The sequence below is a fragment of the Gracilinanus agilis genome, chromosome 3 (genome assembly GCF_016433145.1).
Source record: "Gracilinanus agilis isolate LMUSP501 chromosome 3, AgileGrace, whole genome shotgun sequence".
NCBI classification, from domain to species: domain Eukaryota; kingdom Metazoa; phylum Chordata; class Mammalia; order Didelphimorphia; family Didelphidae; genus Gracilinanus; species Gracilinanus agilis.
In genome coordinates this window covers 212,169,737-212,192,695 of record NC_058132.1, presented here as the reverse complement: position 1 = coordinate 212,192,695, position 22,959 = coordinate 212,169,737, and the positions used below count along the sequence as shown (strand labels likewise).

The following is a 22,959-nucleotide window of genomic DNA, read 5'->3' as shown; positions in this document are numbered from 1 at the left end:
TGAGATCCTACATATCTATCTCAAGGCAGAAGTGAAATAAGGGGCTAGGCAATTAGGGTTAAGTGACATGCCCAAGGCAACACAGCTAGGAAGTGTCTGAGGTCAGATTTGAACCTGGGGATTCTTGTATCTAGGCCTGGCTCTTTATATCTTGAATCACCTACTTGCCTGTGGTACAATATTTTGTTAACCATCATCATGTCTGTCGCACCCATGTTTTTTCCATTTACATAGGTCAGTATTCTTTTAACTCTCTGCTTTACACTCAGGCCATTCCAACAAACAGAAGAAAAGGATGTAAATCTTTGGAAAATCTCTAGAAAATTGATCTATTCTTTTTTTTTTACAAGAAGAGATTTGTGAGTTTATGGATATAGTGGTATATCTAGTCATCAGGCTCTCTCTACCAATGAAGGATGGAATCTACTTTGTAGCTTATAGACTGTGAGAGTGTCCAGGTAACTCCAAGAGGTGAAGTTGTCCCGAAGGTCACATAACCTTTGTGTTAAAGACAGGGCTTGAATCCACATCCTCTTGGCTTTTAGGCTATGTCTCTAGCCATTAGACCACATGATCTCAACATATTCTCCTTGCAATTTACCTTAACAGCATCCCATATATCCCCTTCTCTTCACTCACCCAGTTACGACTATGGCACAAGCTCTAATCACCTGTTCTTAGCACTACTGAAATAGACTTCTAACTAACTGGTCTTTCTTTCTCACACCTCTCTACTTTCCAAACATTCTCTGCTTAGCTGCCAAAGGGAATTTCTTGAGGCACAGATGTGACCACATCACCTTTCCTCCTCAATAAATTACAGTGGTTGCTTAATATATTTGAGATCAAGTGTGAATTTCTGTTTGCCTTTTAAAGACTTTCACAATTGGATCCCTTCCTACTTTTCTAATCTTCTTATAGTTTATTCCTCATCATATAATCTATCAGACATATAAACTTGCTATTCTTCCCATACAATTTGCTGCCTCCCATTTCTGTATCTCTGCCAGCTGTCTCCCATTTCTGAAAAGCTCTACAGCCACTTTGTCTCTTCTCTGGTCACCTTCTAGGCTCAGCTTCAATTCCACATTGTCTAAGAGTCCTTTTCTAGTCCCTACCACTTGCTAGTGATAGATCTTATGAGTATATAATTATTTGCTTGTTGTATCTCTGATTAGAATATATCCCCTTTTCCCAACTGGGTGACCCTGGACAAGTCACTTAACTCCAAATGTCTAGCCTTTACCCTTACTATCCATTCTAAGAGAGAAGGTAAGAGATTAGAACAAAAAAAGAGAATATATCTTTTTTGAGGGCAAGAAACATTTCTTCCTCTCTTTCTTTGTATCCTAAGTGCCTAGTACAATATCTACTTATAGTAAATACTTCATAATTGCTTAACTGATTGACCAGTGAGAATATATATTAATCATACTGACAGGCTCAAAGAAACTGAAATCATGCTAGGATGGTTGCTGCAGGATTTTATAATATTTTTCTATATGACAAAACAAAGTCTTAAGAAGGTAAATTTTCCCCCTCAGAGGAATTAAAGCAATGCTCCACATTACAAAATTAAAACTTGGATGGGTTGATTTCACTATATTATTAAAATCTTTCTCTCATTTTTCAATGCAGGTAGTAGAAAGACAGGCAGATCCTGAATGGAATCTGATGGATTATTTGAGAAGACATCGTATCCTTGCATTTTTTATTTTTCTAACATTGTGATTAATGGAATTTAAATCAACTAAGAATCCCTAAAACAGCTCTGGAAACAAGAAACAAGCTATACATAATTAATGTTACATTTAAAAATTTTCTTGAATTTGTAGGGGAGAGGATGTTTCTTCACTTAGAGAAAGATTGTGATCTTGGGCAAATTTCTTCATTTCTTAGAGTCTAGTTTCCTCAGCTGTAAAAATTGGATGATATTATATCTAAAGTGTCTTCTAACTCTAGAACTGTGATCTGTGATATGGTAAAGCTGGCCATTCAGCTATGACCATAGTTTTGGACTCATTACTTACTAAGTATCTGCAAAGGTGGGAAAATTTAAAATAAAATCTGCATCCTTATTTCCTTGATTACTTTGTTTCCTAGTCTCCCTAACAGGAACCAAATTTAGCTGTGGAACAGGAGGCTGTGGGGCCTGCACTGTGATGATCTCAGAATACAACCCAGACACCAAGAAGATCCAGTATCCTTTCAATGACCCATACTGGGGGATTTTGGGATTGAGGGACCAGAAAGAGGAGTGAATACTTTAGAATTCTTATTCTGATATATCTTTAGACAATTCCCACCAGGCCCACTGAATTCTTGAGGTGTGTGCCTCCTGATTATCTACAATTTATCATGGTAATATATTGGTTGAACTTGCAGCCTCCAGTAATTCCCTTTCTTATGAATCTGTTCTGCTTTCAGTTACCATGGTAATAGATTATTAATATTCCTTATCAAAGAAAACATATATGTACTTTTTGTGGTTACTTTCTGGAAATAGCACATTAATTCCCAAAATATCAGTCAGGATTAAAGATTCAGGCTTCCCTGGAGTTTTTATTTGAGATAATACCTAAATACAACATCCTAGAGAAAATTAGTGATTTTTTTCTAGTGAATGCTCTTTCATAAATCAGTTCCATTGATATAATTTTGCAAATTTCATTTGTTGATTTCTTAACTGATACTTTTTGTATGGTTAAATTCTGTATTTAAGTATTTAAATACTGATATGTCCTATTTTACTGATTTCTGTAGAATTATTGATAGTAAATTTAATTTCAGGAATCTAGACTTACTAGATTGCTAGCCTCTAGTAGAAATATTCACATTGTTATTTTGCATTTAAAATCACCTAGAAATTGCTTGACTACAGGAACTCTGCCCAACTGTTTATTTGCTTTATGACTTTGAAGTAAATATTTCTATGTGAAAGCTAAAAAAATTGTCTGTTCAGAAGCTCTGAGGTTAATCATAAATATCATAGGATTTAGATAGTTGAAAGGCCCTTAGAAATCCTCCAAATAATTTTTCGTTAGAGACTTCTTATGACGCTCCTTATACTTATTATACTGCAAACAAGTTGTCTCCTCTGCTCCTACTTGTGGTTGAGCTTTGTAGTGTGTCCTCTTTTCCTTCCTTCTCCATCTCCATATGAGAAACCTTATTTGTGAAATCTGCTGAGTAAGCCATCTTTGAATCACAAGAAAAACTATAGTAATTGATTCAACAAATGCGGGTGGGCAACTTACCTGCATGCCAAGTATAGATTTGGCAGTTCTCCCAGTTGGATCTTGTTTTATTTTGCCTAATGTTTTTAGGTGAGCCTCAGCTTGGGTATACTCTGTGCCCATGTCCTTTTGTAAAAAAACTGGGAAGTGCTGTAGATTGTACTATGTGTCCCTCATAACTTAGCATTACTCTATTTAAGCTTACAGTGATGATGTGGTAATTCCTGAGAGGCAGGGTAGTTTAGTGGATTGAGGGTGAACCAAGATTTTAAATCCCATTTGTAGTATAAACTAGCCAGGTACTACGTGGCAAATCACACCCTCCAAGTTCTCCAGGTAGCTCTTCAAGACCATGTTTTACAGATTTGCTGCTCTGAACTGGTAAAGGGAATTTTCACACCAGAAGTTTCTCATATCAATGAAATTAGTCAAATTGAATGTATTTGGTAGTTCACTAATAGTTTGAAGTCCCACAATCCCAGCTAGCCTATATATAGGTTCATGGGGGTCACTTTCTCTAGTCCTAACTCAACTGTCAAAACAGAAACCCAGAATCAGGCAAGTATTCTAACTTTATTCCCTCAGAGATCTAGGGACTACCCCCAAGCAGTTATGAGTTTCTTCTAATGTTATTTCCTCAAGCTTCTGTCTGGTATGTTTCTTCAAAATCAATTACCCAAGTGATTATTTCTCCAATACAATGTGCCACCACTCTCAGTATTTTCCCAATAACATTTAAATAATGACATACTCCTTGATAGTGTCAGTGAACAACATGAATTATCCTTTAAAAAAGGAATGTTTATTGCAAAGACATAGCAAGAACCAAAGTAAAAAACAAAAACAAAAACAAAAAAACCATCACCCTAAACTGGAACACACCATTTCTATTAGCACCTTGGGTTTCAGAGAGAAAGGGTTCCCATTTAAAGTGATTGCTATTAAACATTCATCCTATCAAGCTCATTTCCAAATATGGCATAGCAGAAGGTGAACTACCCTCTTGAATTGCCCAAAGAACACTCTTTTGTGTACGAGAGAGTCACGAGAATTCTTTGTCATTGTAGCTGGCTCTTCATAGTGTTCAGGACTTGTTATTTTTAGCAGTTTAGATTCTTTTATGGACTTTCAGTGCCAGAACTCTGGGGGTTTCTCTGAATTCTCAAAGTTCACAGATTGTGATTTGGTCTATTCTGTCTTCAATACACATTCATCTTAGACAGAAAATGCATTTTAGGCCACATGTTGACCTGAGGGAGAATAGGAAACTAGTACTACATCACTTTCTCTTCTCACTTAGGGCAGTTTTTGCTTGATCTTCACCAAGGAGGTAGGAGATCAGATTTTTTCAGTGCAGCTTTTTGTATGCACTTTTAGTTCTGGCTCAGCAGCCAGCTAAAAGTCTTTTTTCATTCATGCAGTAACTTGAAAGGAAATGATTACAGAATACCCACATATTTTCTAATTTAGGAGCACAATCCCTTTGTTTCACAACATTATGTGCTCCCCAAAGTGGATTCAATGAACCGTCCACATGGGTTGGCAGCAGGTAGATACCCTTCCTCTGAACAGAGTGAAATCAAGTTGAAAATTAGACTATTTTATTAAAAAACACTCAAGGCTACTGTTGAAGAGAGGCGTTTGGGCTTTCTGAAGTCCTTAAAAGGGAGAATGGCATAGTTAATGAAAATAAGACTCAAATATAAATGTTTCTTTCCTTCTCTCAAAACAGACTAATTTTAACTTTTAGGGCTGTTATTATAAAATAAGGTCTCATTTTCAGTAGTTATTTAAGGAAAAAAGTTAATAAACAAATGAGGGAGTCCATGGTCTTTTCAGAGAAAAGAATCTTTCATTTCGTTCAAATATAATCACAACTTTTAAAAATTCAGTTTAATGTAAAAAAATAAACCATTCCATAGAGGCTTATCATTTAATTTTTTTGTACGTGTATGTTGATTCAAGCCACTCAGACTATAAACTGCGGAATAGCAATTCATATACACTAATGAAGAGAATTTCTTACCAGGATTTCCCTGCACGTAAGAAATGACAAGTATGGATGAAAAAACAATCTTAAGAGAAAGTGTTTTATCATTCAAAATGACCAAAACCCCAAATTTCATTTATTGGAAATCAGTCTTAAAATAGTAGATTATGAATATTAGGAGGTAAGGGTCTCTACTAATTGAAAGGAACTTTTATAGTAGTCACTTAGTGTAGTATGATAGTCAGGTATAGAGGTCCAGCTCTATATTTCCAGGGATACTGAGTGGCGTTTAGTGGCATCGGATTGAAATAGTATAGAGAAAGGGAATTGAGAATAGTCTGACTATCGGTCACTTCATAAATGCTCCATCTTGCCATGGAGTCTTGCTATATAATATATACCGATTTCACACAAACAACACAGAGAGGGAATTACAGCTGTGTAGGGGTTACAAATTATACAAAAACCCATTAGAGACTTAAAAGTAGAAAGATAGGTCCAAGGTCAAAGGCCCAATTCCAGCTGCTCATTAACAGAAGGCCAATTCTGGAAGTAGTGACTACATTCTATAGATATCCTAAATAAATTGAGTCCTGTACTCTTGATTATAGAATTGTACCTGGTCAGATAAAGTCTTGTCTAGCTTTGCCCGGTTCTGACCTTGACTGTCTAAGTAATATTTTTTAGAGTTCAGGCTTCTTAATTATCAGGGAGAGAAATTGTTAAATTTGTAACTATTGGTTTGCTAGGAACTTAAATCTTTTTAATAAGGCTATAATGTTTTTTCAATAAGAAAAGATATGGATCATAAAAGGGGTCAAAAGAGGAGTCTTAGATTTTTATCTATTTTTGACTCTGCTTCTCTTATTGGCCTCCCACAGTCAGGGAAGACTAAACATATGGGTCAGTGCAGCAATGAAGGTATAAGTTAGGTTATATAACATGACTATGTCAAGTTCCAGTTTACTCCTCTCCTGTGTGACAGTATTTTGCTAGGTTTAGAGTAGAAAAGAAAGCAGATCATAGTGGTAAATCAAGGGTTGGATTTAGATCAGACAGGATCCCAGCAGATTTATATTATTATATTAATCAACCATGGATTTTGGGGTGTGAAGGGAGAAAAATAAAACCTGAACAATAATGTATTAAAAGGAGAGGTGGAGGGAGGAGAAGTCACAATTAATATGAAGAATAGTTTAAAAATTGTTGTAGAGGGAGAGATGCATGGATAGAAGGTTATGATAGAAGACATTCAGCATTCAGAATTATACTGATGGAAGTTATGGATAATAGAATAGGATATAAGATCCTTTAGGACAGAGATTCTTTCCTTTTTATATCCACAGTACCCAGCATAGTGCCTGATATGGAGCAGCTACTAAACAAACAAACAAACAAACAAATAAATAAATGCTAATCAAATGAGTTCTTAATGTGTGCATCCTTTTCTAGAAAGTTAAGGAAGATAGATAGAATGAATCTATAAGTGTTTGGAGTTGAGGATAGAGAATTGGAATGATATCAGATAGGGCATTAATGTAGATATCATAGTCCCTCAGAATTTGTGAAAGTAAACAGGAATTTGGAGTAAAAAGAAGACAAGAGGACAATAGAAGGCAAGTGAATTGGAATATGGTAGATGGATGCAAAAAGGTTTTAGACAGTATGCATGGATGGGGTTATAATAGTCACTCAGGCAAGGCTTAAACTGCCTCCCCTACCATGAAAGATAAAGGATAAAATTCTTGGACATATTTTTCTCCTGGATCAAAAAGAAGACTAATGTAAGATGAATGAATATTGGAGGGTGGAGTTCCCCATATATAGAAATTTAAAGATCTCTTAAGGAGAGAGGAAAAGAGAACACACCAAAATGAAGTGAGGCATCATGGTAGCAGAGGCTGCAACATCATAAACTCTCTTCTTCAAACACATTCCTTCTGGGAGCCTAGAAAGGAGAAAAGTAAAGCATTAAAGTAGGACTGTGTATTTAATTTTCTTTTTATTATTGACATATGTTCAAGTGGCTTATCTCTGAGGAAAAGAATTCATAAACAAACACATAAAGATTCAAATGGTCCTCATCTAATCCCTCAATATACATAAAGGGTTACTGACACCTGTTTCTAAGTGAATTATTTTGTTTTTCTTAAAAATTGCATTTCACTGGCCTAGTTTTATTTCTCATAAGCATCTGGGGTTGACCGTATTCTTTGCATTTCCTTGGGTTCTTTTGTTGGTGGCATGAGGGTGTGAGCAATCTCAGAGAACCCCTCCATTCTGTTGTTGGAAAGTGATTTTCTCAGAAAAGGAACATAATGACGAGTCATTCATAAATTGTATAATTACATTGCCTAGGCAGAATTATTGCAAACTTGGGTCTTCGAATCTGCTTTTAGACCACAAGTCCAAATCTTTTGTGACCTCTAGTGGTTATAAGTGGAAGTCTAATCCTAGGATCATTCTTTTTCCTTTTGTAGTTTTTTTTCTAGTATTACTTGAGAACTTATATCTATATGAAAAGAATAAATTTAGATCTCTATTTTCAATTATTTAAAGTGTTTTTCTTGTTTTCCAATCTCAGTTGCAAGCTGATTTAAGCTCAGTAGTGACTAAGTTGAAGAATAGTTATTATATATCAAATTTTAGGAAAGCAATACAGGTAGTCTCTTTTTTCCTGTTGCTTTTGAAATTGACTGGTTTTCAAGTCTTACCTGGACTGACTCCTATGAACTACTCAAGAAATGTTGAACATTAATGCTTGTTATTCTGTATCATGTTTTATGAATTTATTATTGTAGCTGTTTATTTGGATATTGCTTGGTCACATCTATCTTTTATGCTTGTCACTACTAAGCTATATTAATTTTGACTAAATTATTGGTTAGATGGTGCATTATTCTTTAGAAACTGGTTAATTTTAGGCATTGAGGAATGATGTTACTATTCTCTGAAAGTGCTGATAGCAAAATATTGTCATTGGTCCTTGTACTACATTCTGTATATAATAATGATTCCCAAAGTGGGTGCTACCACCCCCTGGTGGATGCTGCAGTGATCTAGGGGAAGTGGTGATGGCCACAGGTGCATTTATCTTTCCTATTAATTGCTATTAAAATTAAAAAAAATAATTGCCAGAGGGCTAAGTAATATTTTTTTCTGGAAAGGGGGCGGTAGGCCAAAAAAGTTTGGGAAGCACTGGTATATAAGAATGAGGGTGTCATGAAAATCTTCAAAGACAATAGTGTTAGGGAACAATGGGAAACTCCATTTAAGAATTGAGTTAGTATGAGACACTATGGATGAGTTATGTGAGTAATCAGTTTTATGAACATCATAAATTATCAGAAAAAATAATCAGATAAGGAAGGCTACTAGACATTGGTTTTTGAGAACCTCCCCTTCCCTCTTTGTGGAAGAGAGTATAAACTGAAGAATCTAATGAACAAAGGGTTTACAATAGATTTAGGCTCATGGTTTGATGGGTCAATTTAAAGACCCAGGTATATGGTTGAAATCACAGTCTTAGATCTTGCTGTTGTAGTTTTCCTCTATCTAGGCTTTACATGCAAATTTCATAGTACCATATGCCCATGCATAAAACAATAACAAATAAGAATAGCACTAATAATAGCAGTACCACTAAACAAGTTAGGCTATATAACAAAGCTTAATCTTTAAAGATAGACTGCTAAGTGATGGAACTGAGAGAGGGTCTGGCATTGTTATCAAAAAGCAAGAGATATGCCAATTCTCTTGGCTCCATGTGTCTGGGATATGAGAGGAGAACCTACTCATAGAAAAGGTGGTTGTATATCTGGTGATTTCTAGAGGAAGTTAAGTTTCCATGAAAGTAGGAAAGAGAAAAAGGTCTAGAATGAAGGGGAATTTAACAATATAAAAGGAGTTCCAAAAGGTATGATGGGATAAGACAACAGAAAAATGTTTTGATTGGGGAAGATGAAGGCAAAGTTGGATGAGGATGACAAAAACTTTTAGATGTAGTGAATGGTTCTTAATATTCTTCTCGAAGTTTTCCCTATTTTAAATTTGACCACCAGTTCTTTGTAACTGGTTAGACAAACTCAGAATAATAATTCCATGATTGATTTTTCTGCTTTTTGAAGAATGAAATTATCCCTAAGGCAAATCAAGAATTTATCATGTGCTTTGCTTTTAGAAAGAGAGCTCCAATAAATGTCCAGATTGTTGGAGTTCACTGTCACTACTATATCATATCTTGCTGTCAGGTTTATAATACGAATATCTATTTTTTGCTTCTTTCTGGATCTGTCATATTCTTCTATCACAATATCACTTCTACTTCTCTTGCCATTTATCTTCATAATCCAATGTTTTTTGGTTTGGGAATTTCCTCATGTGATTACTTTTGCTCTCACTATATATTATAATGCTACCTTAATATATAGACCCATAATTTGAAGTCATTATGTATGTTTAGATGACAACCCCATTACTACCTCAAGTAACCTGGTGACATCTTTTCTACATTGTCAACTGAGAGGTTTTCCAGATGAATAACAAATGGGTCATGAAATTCAATGAAGTGCATGTACTATGGGACAGCTAGGTGACATAGTGGACAGAGTGGTGGGTTTGAAGTCACAAAGACCTGAGTTCAAATTTGGACAAACTAGCTGTGTGACTCTTGGAAAGCCATTTAACCCCTGTTTCCCTAACTTTCACCAATTGCAAAAGAGGGGAAAACTAGAGAAGGAAATGGCATACTACTCCAGTATCTTTGTTAAGAAAATTCCACAAGGGTTCAGACAGGATTGGATATGATTGAACAACATCATAGGCAACTAATAATGGGCACATATTCTTTGTTTAAAATAAAAACAGTAAAGAAATAATAAAGGCTTAGAGGATCTATCATTATCACAACCCCACTTTATCACGCATTCCCCACTATTGACCTTCCAATCCCCAAACAAAAACAGTAACAACAAATTCCTTTGTACATCATTCAAAAAGAAACTTTGCGTGTGTGTGTGTGTGTGTGTGTGTGTGTGTGTGTGTGTGTGTAGCCTGCTCTATAATCCCTGGTCATACATGGCTAATTCCTATATTACAGACTTGCCTATTTACTATTATGGTGCTATTCCTATCATCTTTTTTCCTTTATATTATTTAAAACACTATAGCCATTTTTCTGCCACTGCCTGCCTTACTCCCATTTGCTCTCTCCATGGTACTGCAGTCACCACAGTGGAAGGAATTGGAAGCATCAAAACCAGGATTCATCCAGTTCAGGTAAGGTTAAGTTGTAGCTTGTGTAGTGCAAAGGGTGCATATTCATCCCTGCAAAGCCTTACTGGAGAGTTTCTGATAGTTGAAAAAGAGTTTAGAATCCTGAAGTTGACAGTTGACCCTGGGGACTCGCGGAGAGTAGAAGGGTCAACTGAGCTCTGTTCTTTAGACTGAAAACCTGGCCTATATTCTGCAGCTTTTTTCTTAAAATTGGTTAGCTTAACCATTTCCTTTAGATCTCCCTAACCTCCCTTATTCCCAACCATCATTTTCCCTTCCTAAATTTCTTGGGGTTTTGAAAAGAGGGTGGATCTTGGGTTTGGCTTTCAAACTTGGTAGACATAGTTTCCCTGTAGTCAAATAGGACTTATCCTTGTAACAAATTATCACTTGAATCATTGTATCCAACTTTCCTAATCCTATAGGCTACAAAATCCTTTAGGGGTGAGTTAGGCAGGTCCTAACTCAGTCTCCCATTCCTGTCTCCCTCCCCCACCTGAAGCTTTCCCCAGGCGGTTGTTAGAGTTACCTTGTACCCCTCCATCCCTTCCAAATCAACCCTAAAAATCAATAAACCCCGTTTGTCAAGTAATCAAACCTTTGGCTAGTTCATTAGTTGATTGATAAGAGAGGGAGAAGAGAAGAAAGGAATAACATTTTCCCTGGGTTGTGAAGGGAATTGGAGGTGTCCATTTTGGAGGAAGTGCAATCTTAATACTTCCTCTGAACTATTCCTTTGTGAACTTGAGAAACTGACTAGAAGCCGTCTAGTCAGTTTCACGCTATTCTTGGCTGGCCCTAAACTTTGTCCATAGAAGTGCCTGTTTCCCTTTAGTGTGTCTGTCTCAAACCTGTGTCCCAGTCTGTGTCTCTCAGGCTGTAGCTGTTTGCCCTTACAACTCTTTATACCTCCTTGTTTATATTCCCTAAACTCAGCCATTCCCTTACTTCTCCTACCACCTCAATGTACCACCTGCACCATTGTATCTTCATTATCTATTTACTGCCTTAGGGATCCACAAACCCCTATCCACAGTGCCTTATCCCTATTCACATTACCCTTGGTCCTTTACCTGCCTTATCCCATATTGCAACCTTACCTTGCCTTAATCTCCCTATTACCTCTAGCCTATTCCCATATTACACTTGTGATATTAAGGAAAGATTGCTAGGCTTGAAGTCACAAAAAGTGGGGCCTCCCCACTAATTTGATGTGTAACCTTAGTCAATTCACTTATCTTTGAGCCTCAGTTTCTACATCAATAAAATGAGATTAGATTAGATTATTTCAAAGATTCTTTTTTAGCCCTAGTAGTCAATGAGTAGTAAAATAAAAGTTTCCATATTTCTAGTCTTTCTTCAGAAATGTACATTCTCCAGTTAGGAGTGATGAAGTATGGGAATATTTTTTTAAACACTTACCTCTTTTCTTAGAATGAATACTATGTATTGGATCTAAAGCAGAAGAATAGTAAAGGCTGGGCAATAGTGGTGATATGACTTCTCCAGGATGACACAGCTAGAAAATGTCTGAAGCCAGTTTTGAACTCAAGACCTCCCAACTGCTTGGATCTCTATCCACTTAGCCACCTAGCTACCCTATTATTAAAAGATGTCCAAGTCCTTTAAACTGTGTCTTATAGGCATGTGAATCTTTAGATTTAACCAGTCTCTTCATCGTATAAGGTAGATTTTAGAAGTATGTAAACTTTTAGGGATGGGAAGGAGAAAGTAAACATGAATTTCAAAATGTCAGAAAATGATTATTAAAAATTGTATTAACATATAATCTGGAAAAATGTAAAAAAATTTAAAATGCTTATACTTTCCTTTTCTATACTTCAAAGTTAAAATGAACTTCAACCAGTTTTCTTAAGAGAAAAAATGAATGGATAAACTAGAAATTGTGTAATATACTCAAATTCTCAAATGAATTTGTGATTTAAGCAATATGGAATCTCTTTCCATTGATGTGGATGACCTATTTATTCTGCCCATCCAGTAGGACTTTTGTCTATTTCCCATATAAGTTGCATAAAAGAGGTCTGGGATCTTTCTTCACTCTTGTAGAGCACACAGATGGACTATCGATTATCTTTATTGCTTATCACAGAACCAGCCCATCTTTTAAAATCATATATACATTTGTTGACATCTCTTAGCCCAGTTTTTTATAATTCCATATTTGTATTGTATTTCAGCCTACTCTCACCTACCATGCACTTCTTCAATGCCCTCTGAGAGATGTACATTTAAAATTCTATTTATATGCAATGATATTCCATGTTCATAGATCCTTATCTCTGCAAAGAAAAGAAAGATACTATTTCCCAACCTTTCTCTTATGTCAAACTTGGCTATTATAATCACACAGCAGAAATGGTTTCTTTTATTTTGTTGTCCTCTTACAATATTGCTGTCATTGTGTATATTCATTTTAAATATTTCAGAAAGTCTTCAGAATAGTGTGTATAGAGATCCAGCTCTATATTTTGGGGGTCCTGAGTGGCGTTTAGTGGCGTCGGATTGAATGAGAACAGTCAGAGTAAATGTTTAGCTCATAACTGCTCCAACATGCTACGGAGTTTAGAGTTTATTATATACTATTTTCACACAAAGAACACAAAGAAAAACTTACAGCTAATAGAGGTTATAAATCACATAAAAGAAAATACTTGGAGGCTTCAAAGTAAATATAGAACAGGGTCCAAGGCTGAATTCTAGTCGCCTGGCTATCAGCAAGCAAATTCCAGGAACTGTAACTATATTCTATAGATATCATAAATGAATTGAGTCTTGTATTTTTTAATGGGAGGACTGCACCTGGTTGGATAAAGTTTTGTCTAGCTCTGACCTTGACTGACTTAGGAATATTTTTAGAATTTAGGGATCCTAATTTTCTTGTAAGGAAATTGTTAACCTCATAATTGCTGGTCTGCTAAGGACTCAAAGCTTTCCAATAAGAATATTAAGAAAAGGTGGGGATCTGAAAAGGAGTCAAAAGAGGAACCTCAGATTTTTACCTTAGATAACCCATTCTGTCTTCATCCTGACCTGCAGTGCAGAAAAATTGTACACACAGTTTTACTTGCTGATGATTTTACAATGGGATCCAGAAAAAATATATATTACAGATTCTATTTCTCTAAATGACTTCCAATAGTCTCCTGGAGGGGTCAGATTGTTTTTTGGATTAACCAACCTGCTGGTAACAGAGCTTTTCAGGGCTCAGGTGACCAGGACCAAACACAAAGATTGCCTCAGCCTGGATTGGTCATGAAGGGAATCCAGATAACAGGCCTTATCCCTGACCCTATTTCTCTAATTGGCCTTCTACAAGTGTGCAGCTATAGAATGACAGTGGTTGCATAGAATATTGGAGACCTTTGTTTCATTTCAGATAGATTGTTGAGGTCACTAAAAGAACTTTGCAGTTTCCAAAAAAGTCACTCACTCTCTCTCTGTCTGTCTCTCTCGCTCTCTTTTTCTCTCTCTGTCTACCTATATATCTATCAATCAATTTATTCTCTTCTGCTTATCTTTCTGGGGAACTACTAATATGGAAACTTCTGTTATATAAACCAGATTACCAATACTTTTATAGTTTATAGTCTTGGGCAATTTACCTGGAACAATGAAAGATTCAATTATTTTCCCACTCTTACACACTTTGTATATTAGAGGAAGTATTTGAAACTAGATTTTCCTGGGTCCAGGACAGTACTTTTTATTCAATATCACATATTATTCCTTATATTTGGCCTACTTGGAATAATTTGTGGGAGTCAGAAAGCCAATTTTCAATTTTTTCAATGGGGGCTTCTGAATATTAGCAATAGTTATAAATCAAGGCTTGATTTTTTATTTTGTTGGGTTTCTAGGCTTAAGAAAGTGTTAAAATTCAGAATAGGCTCATAAATATGTCATGTGTATATTTTCACTCCCTCCATAACCCACCCAAATTCCTGCCTGGTTGTTAAGCATTTATCAACTCACTACAACTTATATTTCAAAATAGTCAGCCCTTCCGATAGTGTTGTTCAATAAAGTGACTGATATATGTGTATATTTATAGCATTTAAAGCTGAAAATACCTTAGAGATTTTTATTAACCATCATTATTAGAAAATAGAAATAAAGGCCATATGAAAATCATATTACAAACATGTTGAGGCCTAACTGCTTAGAGCCTTCATTCATAGAAAATTCTGGCATCCTAGTAATTAATCTTCTTTCAGAGCAGGAAAGGAAAGAGAAAGAATACTGATAGATCCTATTGATTAGCCCTGGAAATATGCTCATTCTCCCAGTTGTTGTTTTTTTTTTTCAGATTTGGATCTAGAATAATATTGCTTAAAGTATATTGCTATGCCCTCTTTAGCAAAATCTCATTCCCAGAAAGAACTGCTTGTTTCTGGGCGACTTTTCTTGACTTACAGTTTTCATTGTCATTTAAAACTAGATATGTATGCATTTTTTATGATTAGGATTGAAAAATAGTACTGGTTTAAGGTATAACTTTTTTTTTTCTTTCAGGAGAGACTTGCCAAATGCCATGGCACTCAGTGTGGATTCTGCAGCCCAGGAATGGTCATGGCCATATATACTCTACTGAGGAACTGTCCAGATCCATCAACAGAACTGTTAATGGAAGCTCTTGGTGGTAAGCTTCCTGTTCTATTATAAATCAAATTCTCTTCATATTTCTCCCTACTATATCTCATTACAAGAGGGAACCATAAAATGGGAAAGGTCTTTCAGAAATGAAAAACAAAGGAAAGGAGTCAGAGAAGTGTCTAGCTATTGATTGTGGGTATGTAAGGTACCTGGTCAACCTCCAAATCTGAGTGTATTGACCCTCCTTCAATTTCATGAATTGATTTTGATTTGTAAGGGGTTTAGAAATTCTATTTGGTCATCTTATATTCACTTATAAGATAAAAAAAATCTTGTATTTAATTCTGAAAAGAAAAAGTTCTTTGACATTCACCACTTTAATATTTATGGGAGATCAGACTTATAGAGAAACTTACTACTTCCTTCTATTCACTTTGGGATCTACCATTAAATTATATTCCTTTACTTTTTCCTCTGTTGTCCAAGGAGCCCATTCTTAGTCTAAGGTGAAAAACTAAGGAATTTAGATGGACACACAAACCATTCTACATTCTGGCATTTAAAATTCATTTTAAAGAAACTTTGAGTTAAAACTTTCTCTTTGCCTCCCACCTGAACAGACTATCTATCTATCTATCTATCTATCTATCTATCTATCTATCTATCTATCTAATCTTATCTCTCTTTCTCTCTTCATCTATCTATCTATCTCATGCAAAGTCATGAAAAAATTTCCACATTAGCCATTGAGGTAAAAAGTATACTTAAATATGCACACAAAATTCATAAGTTTTCTTTCTGGAGGTAGAAGGAATTTTTCACCATGAGTCCTTTGGAATTGTCCCAGATCATTGTCTCAATCAGAGAAGTGAAGTCTTTCAAAAGTGATCATCATTATAATACTGCTGTTTTGTGTATAATGGTCACCTGAGTCTTCTCACTTTACTTTGCATCAGTCCATTCATACAAGTCTTCCCAGGTAAATTTCTGAAACCATCCTGCTCATCATTTCTTATAGCACAACAGTATTCTGCCATAATAAAATACTTCATCTTGTAAAGACATTCCCCAATTGATGAGCACCCCTCCAGTCTCCAGCTCTTTAAACTACAAAAATGCTGCTTAAATATTTTTGTACATCTAGTCCTTTCTTCCTTTCTTTGATCTCTTTCAGATACAGATCAAATAGTGATATTGTTGGATCAAAGGTTTTCTAGTTTTCTAGTTTTTATCAGTTTTATAGCACTTTGAGAAAAGTTCCAAATTGTTCTCCAGAATCAGTTCACAGTTTTGCTAAAATTGAATTAGAGCCTATGTTTTCCCACCTTCCCTCCAGCATTTGTCATTTTCCTTTTCTGTCATATTAGCCAATCTGATAACTGTGAGGTTGTAACCTGAAAAAATAAATATAAGGGGGGTTTGGTAATAAAGTATAAATGAATATAAATATGTATCACTAGGGTATCTAACTGGGGTAACAAATTGGGTTCTTAAATGTTGGTGATGAGTCAAATCACCAGATCTGGATAAGGATGTTCAAGGAGAAATTATTAGATAAAATAATATGGTTTATTAAACAAACAGGGTCAGGTAAGGAAGGGAGTGGGATTAACTATCTTAACCAAAACTTGGATTCCCTCCCCCAAGGTCCTACAAGATGTCTCTACACTGAACACACTAAAAATCCCTCAGCTGCCTAACTCAAATGTAACCAGAGTTCCTGTGTATATATTAAAAAAGGAAAACTGGAAGGTGAACAGGTCCAGTGGAACAGATTAGAGTATCATGTCTGTGTCTTCAAACAGGGGTCTTCCAGAAATCCAGTTGTTAACAGCCAGTAAAATCCAATTTGGAGAGAGAGTAAAGATTTTGACACCAACGTTCACCACTGTGTGTCTCACCTATAACTCAACCAAACTCCAGGCAGGGATTCTTGATGGTTGTTGATTTCCCCAAGCCAGGATACACAGATAAGATCCAGATATCTTCATCCAAGGGAAAACCCAGGGAATAACTGACACTTACTCAGCCACTCTTCCAAAGTTCTGGAATATTTTTTCTCTGCCTGTCAATCACCTTCACTTTGATAATTTCCTATAACAAACCTCAGAGGTGTTTTAATTTTAATACAGGCAGTAAATGATAAACCCTTACATGTGGTAGACATAATATGTGCTGTATAATACATAGAAAGGAAAGATAACTTAAAAATGGCCTAATCTGAGATGACTTCACAGAAGAGATAGACTTTAATTTGTGACATGGATAATGAATAGTGTTTCAATAAGTTGAGAGAAAAGGCATGCCATTTTAGGAAAGGATAAAGTTTGGAGTAAAAGTATAATGGCAGAAACATCTGTAGCTGTATGTAAAGTTACTATATGTATATTGTCTATATATCTCTATTGCTATCTTATCGCCAATCTCTCTATCTGTATTTGTAGCTCTCTACTTTTCTAGCTATATAATCAATTTTAATAACTAATGTAAACTAATTTCTCTCTCTCTCTCTCTCTCTCTCTCTCTCTCTCTCTCTCTCTCTCTNCTCTTTCTCTCTCTCTCTCTCTCTCTCTCTCTCTCTCTCTCTCTCTCTCTCTCTCTCAAGGAACTAGTGTGACTAAAGAAGTTAAAAGTAAAAGAGTAGTGAAAAAATGTTGCAGGTCTCTGTTGGGTCTAGAGTAAGGAAAGCTTTTGGAGCTTTTGTGGAGAGGTTTTATTTAGATCTATGCTTTTATCAAAATGAGGAAATCTGTTGTGGAAATTCCTTCCAGTAATGTAGACTAGCATCTCATCTATACATTCTGATACTAGATAGTTGCTTGAAGTAATGAGAAAATGTTCCTTACCATGGTCACATAAGTCATATGTAACAGAGACAAGATGTGAATTCAGATCTTGGTTCCAAGGATGACATTCTACATCCTAGGACTGTGATGACAAACCTGTTAGAGAATGAGTGCCCAAGTGGCACCTTTACACATGCATGTGAGTTGACCTCTTCCCCCTTATAAGGGAGGGAGGAATCATTTCCAATGGGCTGCTGGGCAGAGGAGAGAATGAAATAAAAAAATGTCCTCAGATTTGGCAGAGAGAGGGAGGAGAGTAGTCCCCTCTGGCATGTGTGCCATAGGTTCACCAACATGACTCTGGGAGATTTTCAATCTGATTTTTATAGAATGAATGAAAAAATATATTATTCATATAAGTACAAAGAACAAAACAATCCCTACTCACAATAAGCTTGCATTCTAAAGTGGAAGACAACAAATACACATGAAAATATATACAAAATAAATATAAAATTAATAAATAGGAATATATACAAAATAGTTGAATACAAGGTGGATTGGAAGGGAGAGGACCAGAAATTGGTAGCAAGGGGGAAGGGAGAGTCAGAAAAGCTTCATGTGGAAGATGGTACCCAAACTACACTTAAAGGTAGTAAAGGAAGTACTAGGCATTGAGTCAGGAGTGCAAAAGCAGAGACAAGAGATGGAATGTATTGTGTGAGGAACAAAGAGAACCTCAATATGGCTTCATCACAGAACGCAGGAGGGAAAACATGTTTAAGGAGTCTGGAAACATAATTGTGGCCAGATTCTGACAAACTTTAAAAGTGAAACAGAGGAATTTATTTTGGATCATAGAGTGAATAGAAAGCCAGTGGCATTGGCAGAGTAGGAGAGTTACATGGTCAGAATAACCTTTAGGTAGATCACTATGACAGGAGTATTTGAATGGACTAAAGTAGTAGACAGATTTAAGCAGGAAGACCAATTAGGAAGCTCTTTCAATAATTTAGGTAAGAGATAATAAGTCCTTGAACAAAGACAGTAACTGTGAATTAAGAGATGTAATCACATGTGAGACATGTAAGGATAAAAATGTCAAAATCTGACAAGTTTCTGCATGAGAAGTTCAGATTGTAATGTCAAAATTATGAAATTGACATCCTGGAAGGGATGGACCTTTGAGAGAAATAGGGTAGTTTGGAAAAGGGGAAAGTTTAGGGGAATAGATTCCTAGTTTTAGATATATTATATTTAAGATATCTCTAAGATATTCAGTTTGAAACATCTAGTTGGTGATAAAGGACTGAAACTGTGGGGAGATTCTGTGACTAGATAAAGCAAATGGACAAATATATATATATATATATATATATATTTGTGTGTGTGTGTGTGTTTATATACATACCCACATGCTTATAATATCTATATATTTCATATAAAATATATGCATATATACATAATCTATATGTGTATATATACATACACACATTTCTCTATTTCTCTATATCTATCTGTAAATCATCTCAGGGGATCTTATGAGATTACCAAGAAAGAGAGTATGAAGAGAGATGATGAGAAGGCTCATGCTACAGTTTTGGGAAACATTTACAGGTAGAGTGTGTTATAGATGTTGAGAGATGTGTTTGTAATTAATGAGTATACAAGGAATCAGAAGTTCATCAAGTGGGATGGTTCTTGGAAACAGGCCATTATATTGATTTTAGGAAAAGTAAAGAGGGATTTTGTTAATATTATTCATTCCACTAATAATATGTGAGATAAGATGGCATATTTCCATCATTCTTTAAAATGTCTATAAAATGTCAATAAACAGTTTGTTTTAAAATATATTAGATATCTTATGTTTTTATATTGCTGTCATTTCCCAATGTTCCTCTCCTTGCTTCTCCTAGAGAGTCATCCTTTAGAGCAAAGAGTGACAAAGAGGGGAAAAAAACACTAGCAAAACTAACCAATCCATCAACAAATTCTGATTTAACACATAGAGTTCTATACCTATACATACTTCCTTCCTAATCAGGTAATCTGTGCCGATGTACTGGATACCGACCAATTCTAGAAAGTGGGAAGACTTTCTGTGAGGTGAGTAAAATAATATTATAATAGAATAAATAGGACACAGTTGAAAAAAAATTTGTATTAAATGATACATAGGAATTCAGAGTACATCATATCTGAATTTGAACATGATAAATAACATTGTCACTTTAGATTTTTGTACAAGAGGAGCAACAGTGAAAATAATTTTTTAGGAAAATGGTTCTTGGACTCCAAGCATAAGCTAGGGCATATTGGGGAAATTGGAGATAAGACACAAAGTAGGAGGCTATTAGAAAAATTAAGGCTACAAGAGAAATTAAGTACTGAAACCTAGATTAAAATGTTGGCAATAAGGATGAAATATGTTGTTAAAATTTAAGAGATATTTCAGAAGGCAAATTACTATGATTTGGTTACTACATGAATATGTCTAGTGAAGGATAAAAAGGAGTAAAAATAAACTCAATGATTTGATCCAGGAAATTAGTATAAGGGGAAATTGTTATCAAAGAATGACTAAAGAATTTGGGAATAGACCATTAACTCAAAAAGTTGTATGGGAGAACAGGAGGAAGATATGTTGAATTTACAAGAAGTAAGTTTTACAAGTAGAGTGATATATCTTTGTAACTTGTTCTAAAAGATATAACTTGAATCAGATGACAATTAGAGCATACATTTTCTAAAGGAAATAAATTCATCCACATATTTTCAGTAGATTAATTGAGTCAAGTAAATGTTTAGAAATACTATATGTACTTAACTTTTAAAACTCAAAATGTTCAAAAGTTCAAAATCAAAAGTACTTTTCAGTTCCTTTGCAGACTTGTATGGGGATAGGAAGTATTTGGGGAATCTCCTCCTAAGGACTTCCAGGTCTTGGGCCATGAGATCCTTGTATTTTTTCATATGGATAATTATAGGGAGCCATGCCTCTATATGATTTTTTGGGGTCCTGAGTGGCGTGGTGGCATAGGATGGTTAAAGCAGGAGAAAGAAAATGAGAACAACTAGACTAGTGGTTAGTCCATGCTGTCCCGAATTCTGCGGGCATGGAAGTTTATTATATATCTTCTCTCAAGTAAAGAGAAGTCACAGTTGGTAAGGGGCAATAAATCACGTATAATCCATTGAAGTCTAAAGAATACAGATGCAAAGACAAATGGTCAAATTCCAAACCCCAATTCAGGAGGGGATAATTCCAGGAGAGGAAATATCCCAGGGAGATGCTCACCAGTCAAATCCTAAAGGAGCCAGTTCTAATCTGAATATGCACTCTTATCTAATTAACATTTGTTAGGAAAGGAATCATTAACTCAGTAGATGCTGGTCTGCCACTTCAAAGCTCTCCAATAAGAATTGTAAAAAAGGTGGGGATCAAAGACTGAGTCAAAAGAGGAGCCTCAGATTTTTATCTTAGATGGCCCATTCAGTCTGCATCCTGACATGCAGTGCAGAAAAATTATACACACAGTTTTAGTTGCCGATGATTTTGTAATGGGATCCAGATAAAATATCTGTTATAGACTCTGTTTCTCTAAATGACTCCTAATAGCCTTCTTGGAGGGATCAAGTTGATTTTGAATTAACCTACCTGCTGGTACCAGAGCCTTTTGGGGCTCAGGTGACCAGGACCAAACACAAAGACTGCCTCAGCCTGGATTGGTCACGTAGGGAATCCAGATAACAGGCCCTAAATTTGATCCTATTTCTCCAAAGGTTTTAATACATAGAACGGCTTCCCACAGATAATTTCCCCCCTTAGGTTTAAAATGAGACTGGTCTATAATGGAGCACAAAGATACAATACTTGGCCCTACTGCCTCTGTCTCTGTTTGTCATTTGCCTGTTTGTCCTTAGCTTGGGTAGGGTCTGATGTGGCTGTGGGGTTTGGAGAATTTGTAGCAGTTGGGTTATTTGTCTTTTCTATAACCTCAAGCTGCATTATTGTTTGGGAGTCTAAGGTTTGGCCCACTCTTATCTTTCTATTTATTTCAATTAGCTGCTTGGTTTGCTCTTTCATCACTTGCAGTAGTTCTTCATTGGTGTTCTTTCTTGTCCCCCAGAGTAAGTCAAATGCCTTTTTGAGTGTCCACAGTCCCTGTATTGCTGTTATCACCATTGCTATCATTGTGGGCAGGTATGATATAAACTCTACCATAGTTAGAGCCAGGTATTTTTAAGAATCATATATGATCAGCATTTTTAGGCAATATTCAGGTGTAACCTGAAACCAGAGATGACAGATGCCTTGTGTTGCCAACCAAACCAGTAGGGATAAGGTACTAATTATAATGGTGACCCTTGCTACAGCCATTGTTCCTAACATCTTTAGGCTTCAGTTACCTTTTGGCTTTGCCAAAGACTGTTGTATAATAGGAGGCAGATTGGTGATAAGAAAGGGCTGCTAAGCTCCACTTGGACCTGACAAGCTTGTTGGCTGAGTCTGCCAAGCTGGGTCTGAATCCACAGACAGTAGATGGATCTGAGCTAGTGAGTGAGGTGGTTAGCCAATGTGCTAGTAACCTTAGGACTTAGGAAGTTCAGTTTAGCCAAGCCTCCGCTTTACAACAGTGCCCAAGCCGAGAGTCTAATGGGAGTTTTATATGATTAATTACTTTATCCCCTGGCTTGAGGTTGGATTCAATGGTAAAGGGTTGGTTTGTGTATAGATGTGCCCAATGGACAAATGCTGTTCTGACTCTGGTTTGAATAAAACCCTTCCCTAATTAGCTGTAGATGAATCACAAATTAGGAAAGGAACCAGTCTTCTTTGGATTGAATTGCAACAGGATTTATTTGATTATCTAAAGGGTTAGGAACAAGGAAGTAAGGATAGAGGTTTGGGGGATGCTAAGCTAAATCTTAATGAACTAAGGTGATCTAAGTCACATGGATGATGAGCTTGATAATAGTCTAGAGCTTTTTTCTCCCTCTCTCAATCCCTGGCTTGACCCATCTTGTGGCATAAACCAAAGGATAAGGAAGG

The 22,959-nt window shown here is 35.9% G+C and overlaps 1 protein-coding gene across 1 annotated transcript in view; it reads left to right on the top strand.

Moving 5' to 3' along the window:
* The window catches only part of LOC123241402 (aldehyde oxidase 4-like), a 96,147-nt gene that overhangs the window by 3,432 nt on the left and 69,756 nt on the right, over positions 1 to 22,959 (top strand). The window contains exons 2-6 of the mRNA XM_044669059.1: positions 1,639 to 1,696; positions 2,104 to 2,200; positions 10,395 to 10,503; positions 15,037 to 15,163; positions 19,951 to 20,012. Coding sequence (XP_044524994.1) covers positions 1,639 to 1,696; positions 2,104 to 2,200; positions 10,395 to 10,503; positions 15,037 to 15,163; positions 19,951 to 20,012 — 453 coding nt within the window. The remainder of the gene's footprint in view (positions 1 to 1,638; positions 1,697 to 2,103; positions 2,201 to 10,394; positions 10,504 to 15,036; positions 15,164 to 19,950; positions 20,013 to 22,959) is intronic.